The sequence below is a fragment of the Mustela nivalis genome, assembly GCF_964662115.1.
Source record: "Mustela nivalis genome assembly, chromosome: 2".
Taxonomy (NCBI): Eukaryota; Metazoa; Chordata; class Mammalia; order Carnivora; family Mustelidae; genus Mustela; species Mustela nivalis.
The window spans coordinates 130,061,963-130,077,156 of NC_139021.1; the positions used below are offsets into that span (position 1 = coordinate 130,061,963).

General features: G+C 39.6%; 1 protein-coding gene across 2 annotated transcripts in view; it reads right to left on the bottom strand.

Moving 5' to 3' along the window:
* Positions 1-15,194, bottom strand: part of DNAJC12 (DnaJ heat shock protein family (Hsp40) member C12) — a 36,351-nt gene that overhangs the window by 14,478 nt on the left and 6,679 nt on the right. For both annotated transcript variants that reach the window (XM_082715082.1, XM_082715083.1), the window contains exon 2: positions 9,928-10,006. In XM_082715082.1, coding sequence (XP_082571208.1) covers positions 9,928-10,006 — 79 coding nt within the window. The remainder of the gene's footprint in view (positions 1-9,927; positions 10,007-15,194) is intronic.

The following is a 15,194-nucleotide window of genomic DNA, read 5'->3' on the forward strand; positions in this document are numbered from 1 at the left end:
GAAGAAATTAAATATCTAAATAAATAAATATGCATGTTCAAGGATCAGAAGACCTAACATTGCTAAGATGGTAATATTCTCCAAACTGCTCTTTAGATTTAATGCGATCTCTATCAAAATCCCAGGTGCCTTTTTTAGCAAAAATTGACAAGTTGATCCTAAAACTCCGTATGTACATGTAAGGGACTCAGAATAGCCAAAACAATCTTGAAAAACAAAAACAAAGTTGGAAGAACTCACACTTTCCAATTTAAAACTTTCTACAAAGCTACAGTAATGAAACAGTGTGGTATTAGCATTAGAGTAAACATAAATAAATGGGATATTATGAATCTAAAAATAAACCCTCAAAATTTGCAGTCAATTGGTTTTCTTTCTTTTAGGGGCGCCTCGGTGTCTCAGGCGTTAAGTGTCTGCCTTCGGCTCAGGTCATGATTCCAGGGTCCTGGGATCGAGCCCCACACTGGGCTCCCTGCTCAGCGGAAAGCCGGCTTCTCCTTCTCCCACTCTCCCGGCTTGTGATCCCTTTCTCACTGTGTCTCTCTCTGTCAAATAAATAAATTAAATATTTTTAAAAAGTGGATGAGGGGCGCCTGGGTGGCTCAGTCGATTAGCCATCTGCCTTCGTCTCAGGTCATGATCTCAGGGTCCTGGGATCGAGCCCACATCAGGCTTCCTCATAAGTGGGGAGTCTGTTTCTCCTCTCCCTCTACCCCTCAATGCCCAGCTCATGCTCTCTTTCTCTCTCTCAAATAAATAAATAAATAAATAAAATCTGGGCACCTGGGTGGCTCAGTTGGTTAAGTGACTGCCTTCAGCTCAGGTCATGATCCCGGGGTCCTATCATCAAGTCCCTCATCAGGCACCCTGCTCAGTGGGTAGTCCGCTTCTCCCTCTCCTTCCTCCTCCCCTCCGCTCTCACAATCTCCACCTCTCTCTCTCTCCATTAAATAAAATTTAAAAAATAAATAAATAAAATCTTTTTTAAAAAATAGAAAAATCTGTAGCAAGAGTAAGTAGATTCATGGTTACCAGGGGCTGGGCATGGGGAAATGGGAAATGATTGCTATTGAGTACAGGGTTTCTTTCTTCTTCACAACAACCTTATGATGTGGATATTATTATCATTATCATTATTATTATTCCCATTTTACAGAACCTAAGCCTAAAGGAGTCAATGTAACTTATCCAAAGTCCCAAAACTTCAAGTGATGGAGCCACAAATCAAACCCAAGCCTGCTAGGCTTCCCAGCTGCCGCGCTCCACTGACTGCCTTTCTGCTTCTTCCATTTTCTTGCAATGGATGTTACTCTCCAATCCACAGCTTCTCCTCCACCTCCAGAGAAAATAAAATGTCACCATTCACCAGTAAGATCCTAATTGTGCCCTTGAGAACCTCAGAGTCTAATAAGGAAGCAGATATATAAGCAAATCATTTCAAATTTAATGTGATAGAAATATAGAAGCAAGACTTCTCCGCTTGGGGAGTCAGAAAATATTTCATTAGTTTTCTCTATACTTGGATCATCCTTGACTTTTTCTCTTACGTCTCACTTCTAATCCCTTAGCAAACCCTACTGGCTCTACTTTTAAAATATATCTAAGATCTGACCCCTTGTTGCCACTTCCACTACCCCCACTCTGGTTCAAGCCACTGTCTTCTCTTGGTTCGAGTATTATACTAGCTTCTCAGCTGGTCTCCCTGCCTTTGTCTCAGTCCGTTTTCTACAAAACAGTTAGAGAGATCTTTTTAAAAATAAGTGGCATAGTATCACTCCTCTGCTCAAAATGACTTTTAATGACTTCCCAGTTGTCTTACAGTAAAACTGCAATTTCTTACCACCAGTGGCATGGCTAGTAGGTCTGATATGTTCTGCCTGCCTTTTACCATCTCTTCCTTCTCTGACCTCATTTTATTCTATTCTCCCCATCTCCCCTTGCTACAGCCATAGGAGCTTCCCTGATGCATCTTAAGTACACCAAGGACACCCCAGCCCCAGGACCTTGGCACTTACTATCCTTTCTGCAAAGAATACTTTTACACCAGGCACTCATATGTCATCTCAGATCCTGTCTTGTAGAGGGGGTCTTCCCTGACTATGCTGTATAAAATGACTGCCCACCAGCACCACGCTTTTATCAGCCATTATGTAGTTTTTTGTTTATGATCTATCTCCTCTACCACAATATAAACTCTGTGAAAACAGAGACTTTATCATTTTTGGTCTCTGCTATATCCTTTGCACTGAAACAGCATAGCAGGTGCTCAAGAGCTATCTGTTCAATGAACCAATGAGTGAATGCTTCCTATTTTGAGTGTGAGAAAGATAATATATAGTGCTATTCCCTGAGCTCCAACCACCAAAAAAATGACACATATCATTAAAACATTTTGTGAATTAGGAATATTTTAATACTGTCAGTGAGGAAACTAATTTAAATTGCCCTGATAGTGTTTAAAAATACCTCATGGTTGGGGGTTACCTGGGTGACTCAGTCGGTTAAACTTGTGACTCTTGATTTCCACTCAGGTCATGATTGCATGGTCATGGGGTCTAGCCCTACACTGCACTACATGCTCAGTGCAAATCTGCTTGCGATTCTCTCTCTCCCTCTCCCTTCGTTCCTCCCCCTGCTCACATGCACTCTCTCTCTCTCTAAAAATAAATAAATAAATAAAATATTTTTTTTTAATGGGAAGTAATCAAGAGTCTCTCAAACAGGCGTTGAGGCAAATGTACAATCAATACTGACAGTATTGGGGTGCCTGGGTGGCTCAGTGGGTTAAGCCTCCACCTTTGGCTCAGGTCATGGTCTCATGGTCCTGGGATCCAGCCTCGCATCAGGCTCTCTGCTTGGCGGGGAGCCTGCTTCCCCCCTCTATGCCTGCCTCTCTGGCTACTTGTGATCTCTCTCTCTGTCAAATAAATAAATAAAATCTTTAAAAAATTATACTGACAGAATTGAAAATACTGAAGCTCTTCTGTACCCAGGTGGTAAATAATTGCTTTTCCTGAGCCCCCCTCCTCCAAACACCACCACTTTAAGTGTTCCCCCAACAATCAGAGATGCTCCCTGCTATGGCAGGGTCCCTCCAAGACCTGTCCCAAAGCTGGACAGCACAAAACCTAATAAGCCATTAACTAATATCGCTGCTGGAGGTATAGCAATTAGTGGGTTAAAGGGAAGACCCTAAAGTTGGGGCTATTGGAAATTACAGGAGAATAAACAAGCTAATAAAAAGCATCTTGCCATAGCAGCTCGCTGTAGTGAGTAATCCTTTCTACTGCTGACGACAACTTAAATATCCCACTGTACAAATAAGATGTCACTTTTTCCAAAGGGAATAAAAAGCTCATTAAATTATCACCACAGATGCACATTCCAGTTCCTACTACAGCAGTGTTTATAAAGATTTACATATTTATCTATGAGTCACCTGCTCTTTGCACATTACTGTTAGCCTGTTTCCAGAGTCTGCAAAATGAAAGAAGCCTGCCTGGGACTATTGTGCTCTCAATCCCTCGACAACTGATAAGCAGAAAGCTAAAGATACTTTATCTTTCCTGATAGCTGGCCTTTCCTTGTTCCATCCTCTCCACCACATTTATTAAAAATGAGTTTGGGTTTATATTTGTCCTTTAATATACCAGCTAATCAAATGAGTCACAACAAGATAAACATTTACCCGTTCTGGGAAGAGAGATCTCATTTTACAAGCTTATAAGAGCAAATGAAGCTGGGACCTTTGAGAGACATTCCATTTTAACTCCTAGATCTACTCTGAAAATACAGAGGTTCTTTTAAATTCATATTTCACAATTGAATTTGTATTGTTATAGTCATATTTTTAATGTAGGCTACTTACACTTACTTTAAAAATAATAATAAAAATATGATGTCAGACCATACTTCGAAAAAATCTGGAGGAAAATATACCACTATTAATAGTGGTTCCCTGGCAGGAAGTGATAAGAGCAGACTTTCACTTTCAACATGTTATGTTATTTTTATTCATAGGGGGAAATGCAATAAAGGGTTTTTAAAGTAAGAAAGCATGGAGACTTGGAAAGATATGTTAGCAAGGACAAGGAGCTCTCCTTCAAATATCCAAATGTTTTTGCAGCCTACATATCAATAACAAAAATGCCATTTCACAGATCTTTAATTTAGTCTGCAATCCCTTTCTTCAGGGTCAGAGAGAAACATACGAAGCATTGGTCTGAAATAGCTCCTGCCATGCAGATACACAGGACTGGTATGAGAACCAGCCAGGAGCTCTTGTGCTCTGTGGCACAATTTCTGCAGCACGCTGGGTATGGAACCTGCTTAAGAATCTCTAATAAAATCTTAAAACAAACAAACAAACAAAAAAGATTCTCTCTCTGCCTCACCTCCTAACCCACTCTCATGCACAAATGCATGCACACTTTCTTTCTAAAATTAAAAAAAAAAAAACTTATCTTGGAATGCTGCATAAAAACAAGAAAAGAAAGTCCATTGAATCATAACTGCCAACATTCATTGAGCTATTCCTGCATACAAGCTACCTCATTTAGTCTTCATAGGAGATACATGAAGCAATATACTACGAGTCTACCCAGGTTTCCTATGAGAATGCTGACACTCAAGAGATTGCCCAAGGTCAACTAGCTCATCAGTGGGATTGAGGAGCAATCTGGACAGACAAGATTGTTCTCCATATCTACTATTCCATCATGCTAACAGATTAGTAACTTCAGTGGAAATGGTTGAGACTACACTTAATGAACCAAAAAGGTATATATACAAGTTTAATTTCTCCTACGGCAGTTGCTCTATAAGCTTTCACTTTGATGAAATGATTTCAAAATCTACCTAATGTATTCTGGATTTCTGCCAAACTAAAATTTGGCATCTGGGTGAATTCTTTAAAAAATATATAAATATTTTTAGTATTTTATTTATTTATTTATTTATTAAAAGAGTTTATTTATTTATTTGACAGAGAGACACAGCAAGAGAGGGAACACAAGCAGGGAGGGTGGGAGAGGGAGAAGCAGGCTTCCTGAACACTAAGCCACCCAGGTGCCCCAATATTTTATTTATTTTTTTAAGATTTATTTATTTATTAAAGAGACAGTATATGCATGCATGGGAGTAGGGGTGGGGCCGAGGGAAAGGGAGACAATTTCAAGCAGACTCCCCACTGAGCAGAGCCCAATGTGGGGCTTAATCTCTTAACCCTGAGATCACGACCTGAGCTAAAACCAAGAGTTGGACACTTAACCAACCAAGTGCCCCATTTAATATTTTTTTTAAGATTTTATTTATTTATTTGACAGAGACAGATCACAAGTAGACGGAGAGGCAGGCAGAGAGAGAGAGAGAGAGAGAGGGAAGCAGGCTCCCTGCTGAGCAGAGAGCCCGATGCGAGACTCGATTCCAGGACCCTGAGATCATGACCTGAGCTGAAGGCAGCGGCTTAACCCACTGAGCCACCCAGGCACCCCCCATTTGATATTTTAAAATACTTTTATCAGTACCTATAATCGTTTTCCAAGTGTATAAAGACCCACTTAAATTTTCAGAAAGTCGTATCAATCCAAATTGAGTAAATGGATGCTTAAACAGATTTGAAAACAATTTCTACCACAGGTTGACTCATCTATCAAGTGCAAGCCTGACAGGGGAAGATACTGATGTCTGTGTACCTTTCATTTTAAACAATATTTACAGTTCAGTGTTCCTCTGAACAAGAAGCCTTGAGATAGCCCATACGTGAAAACACCCATCACTATGGCAACCAAAAATGGCAATGATTGCACAGTGATTCATCATGTATCCCAAATAGAAATTGCTTGCGAGGGACAAAGAAAGAACTCAAAGCCACGCTTTATTGGAAAAGAACCCAGTTAAAGAATAACCTGGGGTTGTGGTTGTTTTTAAGTGTTTATTAAATTTTTATACTTTTATGTTAGGAGATCTAACTTTTTTTAAAAGATTTATTTATTTAACTGGGAGACTGAGTGCAAGCTGGGGGTGGGGGAGGCTGAGGGTGAGGGAGAGAGAGAATCCTTAAGCAGACTCCCAACCTGAGCTCAGAACCCCATGCGGACTCAATCCCAGGACTCTGAGATCATGACCTGAGCCAAAATCAAGAGTTGAGCCACCCAGGAGTCCTAGGACATCTATTTTAATAGTAACTCCAGTTCAAAGAGGTAATTAATATGTCTCCTAAAGAAATGCTCATGAATTTATTCACTCAGTCATTCAATAAATGATTTGCACAAATTAAGTGTCCTCCATGGTAGGTACAATGTGAGGTATGGGACACAGTACTGTGAACAAGATGGCAGGAAACCTGCCTCACTGAGCTTTCAGTATGACTGACAAGCAAATACGCAACAAGGAGACAGTGTGATACACAGTTTTCTGCATGATATATAGGGTGCTCTGAGTATGTAGGGCTCACATGACTTAACAGAGGGAGTGATGGCTAAGCTGAAACCTGACACAGGAGTGACCTAACCAATCAAAGCAAAGCAGAGAAGTGTACAGACATCATAGGGAGCCAGACAGAGGAAGCAGCAGGCATAAAGGTCTGAAGTGGAAGGGCAACTGGGTGGTTCAGTTGGTTGGTTAAGCATCCAACTCTTGATTTCAGCTTAGGTCATGATCTAGGTCGTGGGATGAAGCCCTGCTCTCCCTCTCTGTCCCTCCCCTACCCCTGCGTGCTCCTCTCTCTCTTAAAAAAAAAAAAAAATGAAGAGCTGAAAACAGGGCACATTAAGGAGCCAAGGTAGTCCTGTGTGGCAGAAACATGGAATAGTGGGCATGGTGGTGGAGAAAAGATGAAAATGGAGAGACGGGGAGCACATGAGCACATGAAGGGGCTTGTACATAAAGGCCCAGCAATCACAAGAAATGAACTATTGGTACCTGTACAAAATGGGCAAATATCAAACTTAATGCAAAGCAAAGAAACCGCACACAAAAGAGGACTGTCTGATTCCATTTATGTGAAATTCAAAGCCACGAAGAACTAATCAATGATAATAGAGAGCTAAAAATGGGAGAGGATGCTGACTTTAAACAGCAGGGAGCCTGCTTCCCCCCCACCTCCGCCTGCCTCTCTGCCTAACTGTTATCTCTCTCTCTGTGTCAAATAAATAAATAAATCTTTTAAATAAATAAATAAATAAACAAACAGGATGTGAAAAGGGACTTCTGGGGTACCAGAAATGTTCTACATCTTCCTCTGAGCAGTGGTTAAACTGGTTATGCATAGATGAATTTATCAAGTTTATACTTACGATTCATTCACACTACCTTAAGCAAATTATGCCTTAATAAGTAGGGTAAAAATCAAATGCCTGAAAATAATAGTTAACTCTAACAAAGAAATGACTTCATATATTGGAAAATGACCTGGTTATACAGGTCAACAACTTCTAGAGAAAATTAATAAAAAGCTATAATATAAGGGAAAATGTTTTTAATGGAGAGGGGTTTGAATTTTATCATTGTGTAATGTGGATTAAGACAGGCATGTGGATTAATCATAATATTTTCAAAAGTCATATATATATGCATACTACACACAAACCTGTAGTATGCACATATAGTAAATATAATCACCTAATTTAAGATAGTATTACCTACCCTGAGGATAAAATCAGGGTAGAAAAACACAAAAGACTTCAAATGCATTAGTAAAGTTTTTGTTTCTTTGTTTTCTTAGAGAGAGAATGAAAGTGAGGGCACACAAGTGGGGAGGTACAGAGGGAGAAGTAGAATCGCAAGCAGGCTCCACACTCAGCACAGAGCCCAACACAAGGTTCAGCCCCATGACACTGAGATCATGACCCTGGGATCGTGACCTGAAGCCAAGAGTCAGACATTTAAGCAACTGAGCCAACCAGGCACCCCTGCTTTTTGGTCAAGTTTTAAGCTAGGTATACATATATGAGTATTTGCTATAGTATTCTTAGACCTTTTTGTACATATTATATATTTTTTCATAATTAAAAAGAAATCCACTACCTGTGGTGTGAAGCAATTAAAGGAGTGCTATGGGGATCCAGGCATGAAATGATGGGGACTTATGACTCTAAGGTCTGTGAAGGTGGAGGGAAGAGGACCTCCAGGAGAGAAATGTGGAAGGTAAATCACTAGGATTGAGTAATTAACCAGTGGTAGAATAGGGAAGAGGAGGGTGATAGATTTCTGCTTGACCAACTAAATGGATGGTGGTGCCCATTTACTAAGATGGGGAAACACAGAAAAATGAGCAAGATTTTAGAGAGGGTGAGAGGAAAACGAGTTCAGTTTCTGACAGGGTGACTGAAATGTCTCCAAATGGATTCTAAGAAGCAGTGAAAACTAGAGTTAAGGATTGACTTGGGAGCCGTCAACAAAGAGCTGATAATTGAAATCACAGATTTGGACTGTAAGGGTCTATTTAGCCAGAGCAATTCCATCCAGTTAAACAGTGATTTTGTTGATTTTGTAGTAAAACTTAAACTAACCCTGCCCCCCTCAAGGCGACTTACTTAAAAGCAAGTCGGGGAAATCAGTCCCAGGTAACAAAGCCCAAATACAAGGGTGGGTCAGGCCAGGTGGAGACATCCGATCAGTGGGGCGTGCATACGCTCTCCCTAGCTACCAAGGATTGTGGGCCCCGCCTTTTGGGGGCCAATTCTGACCAACGTGATAGGCTAGTTCAAATATCTACTATACCGTAAATTGTGATTCAGTTGGTCACATGTGATCTAGCATGACTGTGCAGCTTTCTCTGTGTTTTGCAACCTCATTTGCCACCTGTGTGTGGCCAAGCTCAACCACATGGCCCTTGAACTTTAAAAGTTAATTGGCAAGGCAGGGAGGGGTCGCCTTCTCTGTCAGCAGCAGCCCCAACTGGTCGGTTTGATTCTCAATGCTTGGAGTGAAATAAAGCTTTGCTTGACCTTCGCTTTGTATCAGTCTCGCTCCTTTGATTACGGACCCAACAGGACAAGACTGCAGAGAGAAAGCGGGGAGTAAGCCTAGAATAGAGTTTAGGGGGAACCTTAGGGAAGAGGGAAGGAGTCACAACAGAGACAGAAAGATCAGCCCAAGAGGTTGGAGGAAAAGCAGGAGTGTGTATTTTGGTATCTAAGAGAAAAGAATGTTTCCAGGAGGCATGGTCAACAGTGTCAATTTCTGATGCAAACACAGGGAAGATAAGAGCTAAAAAAGTAACTGTTGAATTGCCAGCCCAGAGGACTTGGCGGCTATTCCAAGAGTCATTCCCAAGAAAGGTGAGGGGAAAGTCAGACTGGGATAAATTGAAAATTGGTGAAGGAAAGTAGAAATATCAACTGTGAACTTTTTCAGGAAGTTTGGCTCAAAAAGGAAGAAGAGAAATAGAAGAGGAACAGGAGAGAGATGGGTCAAGGAAAGATAATTGGTTTGTATTTTTTCAAGCTGAAATACACATAAGCATTTATGTCAAAATTTATGATGATGGAATTTAAATTATGATAAAGAAAAAACAAAAGTATGAATGTATTATCATACGTTGTATAGAGACATATTATTCAGTTCCCCCAAATGAAGGAAATACAGCCAGGTTCTCATCAAGGCAATCACCTGGTTACAAACATATTTAAGACATGTTAACACTCAAGAGCTAGTAAATAAAGCATAAAATAGTCAAATTTTAAACCAGGAAGCAGCACATGATAGCTAAAGAAAGACGAAAGTTCCATATTATTGGGGGGGAAAAAAAAACCCTACACGGGTGCTCCCCTCCTCCCATCCAATGGTGCAAAAACATTCTTGGGCATTGAATGAAAGAGTAAGTGTGAGCATAACATACAAGAAGAAATTAAATTATTATTCAATAGCTTTTTAGTTCTAGATGCTATTCATTTTCATGGGGAATAGGCATTAATAAATACTTACCAGCTTTGGAGTTTTCAGGATGCTTGTCAGGGTGACATTCCAAGGCTCTGACTTTAAATTCTGCCATGATTTGTTCAACCTAAAATAAAAATCAATGTTTAAAATAAGGAATCCAATTTAAATGGCATAAAGGAAGAAGCTGGACATCATTCCTTCTCAAAACAGCCATATTCCACCCAAATTTTCCTTTTGATCTTTATATTTGTATTCTTTTTACTCTAAGAAGTAATTTCCTCTATAATGAAACTCAGAAAGCATCCAATGAAAACTTCTATCCAAATAGTAGTCCATGATAACAATTGAACTTTCTACTGCATTTAGCTGATGGCCCAAGGCACCTGTGACTCTAATATATACTTAAATGTCAAAAATGGTCAGATATGTCTATCCTAAGAATATATAAATTTAGATGTGTTCACTCATCTGAGTTCTTTTTTTTTTTCATCATCTGAGCTCTTTAGAATATGCTTAGCCATCATTCATTACTCAAGGATGACTGTCTAGTTTATAAATTATCCATTATAAGTTCCCTCTTTCTGCCTTTGCCCCTCTTTTTTCTTTATTAAGAACTTTGCAAAAAAAAAGAGAGAGAGAGAGAGAGGGAGAGGATTTTGCAATTTTTAAAAAAGGACAGAATTCAAACCTGTTAATTTTGTTACCAATTAACAGTGTGGCTAGAAGCCTTGGGAAAAGAGAAACTTCATCCCAAACTAACATGAGGCTGGAGAGGTGTTTTTATTTTATTTGCTTTCACTCAGCCCTCTAATCCTTGTTACCATGCATCAGCAAGACTTGTCTTTGTTCATTGTAATTCCAGTGATAGCAGCAGGAGACAACAATGGTTATATGGCTCAGCAATCTGATTGCTTCATTTTATTCTTTTTATTAAGATTTTATTTATTTATTTGAGAGAGAAAGAACACAAGAGGTGGAGAGGGACAGAGGGAGAGGGAGAAAAAGACCCCCCACTGAGCAGGGAGGCCCAATACAGGACCAGGTGAGGGGCTCCATGAAGGGCTCCATGAGGGGCTTTCATGCAGGGCTTGACGCAGGCTCCATCCCAGGACCCTGTGATCATGGCCCCAGTGGAAGACAGAAGCTTAACTGACTGAGCCACCCAGGCACCCCTGATCGCTTTCTTTTAAACCTCATTTCTGCCCAGACTTGAGGCAAGTTTGTAACTTCCATGTGCCTCAGTTTCCTTATCTTTACATTGCACGATGGATTGAATTGGGGCCTTTAACACAAAGCCTGATCATAGTAAGAGCTCAATGATACCTAAAACCAAAGATCAGTGGCTAGGTAACTAGCCTGAAATCATTTAGCTAGTTGCTAAAAAAGCTGAAGTTTTTGTTAACTAAGCAGCTGGACTTAGTTGGACTTATTGGATTCAAATCCAATCTTTTTTTTTTTAATAAATATTTTGTTTATTTGACAGACAGAGATTACAAGTGGACAGAGAGGCAGACAGAGAGAGAAAGGGAAGCGGGCTCCCCGCTGGGCAGAAAGCCAGATGTGGGGCTCGATTCCAGTACCCTGGGATCATGACCTGAGCTGAAGGCAGAGGCTTTAACCCACTGAGCCACCCAGGCACCCCTCAAATCCAATAATCTTAACTACTGTTTTATATAGTCAAATTCTTCAGACTTAGGGACCTATTATAAGTTCCATATTTACTATCCACTAATCAATGAAAGTAAATTATCTCTTAATTACTTAATTGTGTTTCCTCTCCTTGGGTACTCCCTTTAACCATAAAGCAGTTACCATAAACTGCTCGTATAACAAAGAAAAGTGAGAATGAAGTTTGTTTTTAAATTTTAAAATATTACAAACTCAAAAGATTCTAAGAGAGTAAGCATTTTTAATTAGGTTACTTATAAATATTCACAATCTCTCTTTGAAAAAATTTATATCAATACAGACCAAAAAGTAAAAGTCCCTTTACTCTTCATTCTCCCAGGATAACATCCCCCCTTCAAGACTTTTTTTTTGCATACTTATACACATATTTATGTATATATATTGGAGGATTTTAATAAGCTAAATAGATAAAATTATACCTATGTATCAAAGGTAGAAAATTGGGGTGGGGAGTGTTGTTGTTATTGTTTTATTTTTTCCTTCCTATCCCATTAGAAAACATTCTAGTAACAGCCCATGGAAGCAAATGAATAAAAATGTTTAATTCTTAAAAGTGCTAATGTACGTGATTATTAGTTTCTTCTTTATATTTTTTTTACTTTGCCAATTTTATATTTTAAAAAATTAAGAATACTCTATATCTGGGGCGCCTGGGTGGCTCAGTGGGTTAAGCCGCTGCCTTCGGCTCAGGTCATGATCTCAGAGTCCTGGGATCGAGTCCCGCATCGGGCTCTCTGCTCAGCGGAGAGCCTGCTTCCCTCTCTCTCTCTGCCTGCCTCTCCATCTACTTGTGATTTCTCTCTGTCAAATAAATAAATAAAAAATCTTTAAAAAAAAAAAAAAAGAATACTCTATATCTGTCTTTCATTGCTCTTTATAGTTTTAGTGTCACAAAACTTATCAAAGCCACCTATGTAGAGCTGGTTCTGAGTAAACTAATGAGTACAGCGGGTCAGTTTGTCTTGAGAATGTTCTATCTATCTCCTAGCATCCCCACCCCATGTGCCAACCACAGCCCCTGGACCAGTAAGGCTCTCATTTCAAGGTCCACTGAGTCCTGCCTTCCTGACCCAATGCTCAATGGTCTGGAAAACTGCCGATTATGCTGGCCAATAAACATACAAACAATGTTCAACTTTACTCAAAATCAAATAAATCAAAACATCCAGGGCATAATAATGACCTGTGTCACTCAGGCTGCAAAGAAATTAACACTTTCCTGCTCTCCCAGTAAGGATGCAGACTTCCTATAAATAAATAAATAAATAAATAAATAAATAAATATTTAATACATGTATAATAAAAATATATACATATATATGTATATCTGTATATGAAAAGCCTATAATTTTTTCACTGTTTGATATAACAATTCCAATTCTAGGAATTTGTCTAAGGAGATAGAGTTGGGAAAATTATTTAGTTATAAGAAGGTTCAATGAATAAAATATTATAAATTTCAAACAAAACCTTATGTGTCCAGTAGTAAAAGATTAAAATTAATTAAAATATTGTTATAGGTTGAAATATGTTGCAGTCATTAAAAAATCATCTTGTAGTAGAAGACTTTCAATAATCTGAGAAAAATTATGTAACGTATTTCTATGAGGAAATGTAAACTACAAAGCATTATATGCAGCATAAAACCATAGTGTTTTACCTTAAAAGGGATTATGTTGTGTGTGTGTGTGTGTGTGTGTGTGTGTAGATACATTTATATGACAGAGAGAGAAAGGGAGAGAGAGCACAAGCAGGGGGAGCAGCAGACAGAGGGAGAAGCAGCTCCCTGCTGAGCAAGGGGCTCAATGCAGGGCTTAATTCCAGGAGGCTGGGATTGTGACCTAAACTGAAGGCAGAAGCTTAACTGACTGAGCCACCCAAGTACCCCAAGCTAAGATTTATTGAGACTTATATGCCAGACACTACTCTAAGCACTATGTATATAATATCTTATTTAATTCCCACAATCACTCAATGGAGTACTATTTTTTATTTTATTTATTATATTATATACATATATATTTTTTTAAAGGTTTTATTTATTTGACAGAGAGAGATCACAAGTGGGCAGAGAGGCAAGCAGAGAGAGAGAGAGGAGGAAGCAGGCTCCCTGCAGAGCAGAGAGCCCGATGTGGGACTCTATCCCAGGACCCTGAGATCATGACCTGGGCTGAAGGCAGAGGCTTTAACCCACTGAGCCACCCAGGTGCCCCTATTTTATTTTATTATTATATTTTATTTTATTTTTCCCATTTTACAGATTAGAAAACCAAGAAATAGAAAAGTTAAGTAACTGTCCCAAGGCCATACACATAGTAGCACAGCCAGTATTTGAATGAAGGTAGTCTGACACTAAATATGTATGGAAATGCACTTACAAATATGCACACATGGGAAACCTAGACGGCTGGGTCAGTTAAGCATCCAACCCTTGATTTCAGCTCAGGTCCGGATCTCAGGGTCATTGTTTTGACCCCATGCTCAGCAAGAAGTCTACTTCTCTCCCACTCTCCCTGTGCTCCTCCCCCAACTCATGTGCATGTTCTCTCCCTCTCTCTCCCTCTTCCTCTCTCTCTCTCAAGTAAATAAATCTTTTAAAATCTATTTACACATATGGGCGTGAACTTACATAACACATAAATAGGGGCACCTGGGTGGTTCAGTCAGTTAAGTGTATGACTCTTGGTTTCTGCTCAGGTCATGATCTCGGGGTGATGAGATCAAGCCCCACCTCGGGGTCCATGCGCAGCATGTAGTCTGCTTGAGTTTTTCTCTCTCCTTCTCCCTCTGCCCCTCCTCCCTTCCTCTCTCCCTAAAATAAATAAATAGATCTTTTAAAAAAACATAAATACAGCGCATGTGCACACATGCATATGGCATACTCCCAGATTTTAAGCATTAGGTTAACATTTTTCTCCATTTTGTCTTCCTACTTCACATTTCTTTATTGAAAATAGATTAGTTTTGGGGCGCCTGGGTGGCTCAGTGGGTTAAGCCGCTGCCTTCGGCTCAGATCATGATCTTAGAGTCCTGGGATCCAGCCCCGCGTCAAGCGTCAAGCTCTCTGCTCCGCGGGCAGCCTGCTTCCTCCTCTCTCTCTCTGCCTGCCTCTCTGCCTGCATGTGATCTGTCAAATAAATAAATAATATCTTTAAAAAAATTAAAAATTAAAAAAAGAAGAAAATAGATTAGTTTTAGAAATGAAGTTTCAAAACTTAAAAAATGTACCTTTTCCATAGCATATTAGCACAATCTTTGGATCTGTGTCAGGAAATACTCTATTGTGCAATAGGCACTAATCTGATTCCCGCTTGAATGGATCTTCTCCACATTTCCCTGGCCACACAAATGCCCTCCATCTCTCCCACCATGTGTCTAAATTTTGACCTAGGAAGATCACTTCAACCCTCATCTCTTCTCCAAAATTTTTTCAGGTAGTCTTCCTTTAATTCCTGTTGCACGTATAAATAGTACCACACAGCACAGTATTTATTTTTTCTCAAATTGTTTCCTTTGTATTAGCTTTGCCTCCTCGGCTGGCTGCCAAGTGTCTTATACACGTGCACTATTTCTCACCTTTTCGTTTTGTTTTGTTTTACCCCCATCACTTCCAGTACTGGCAA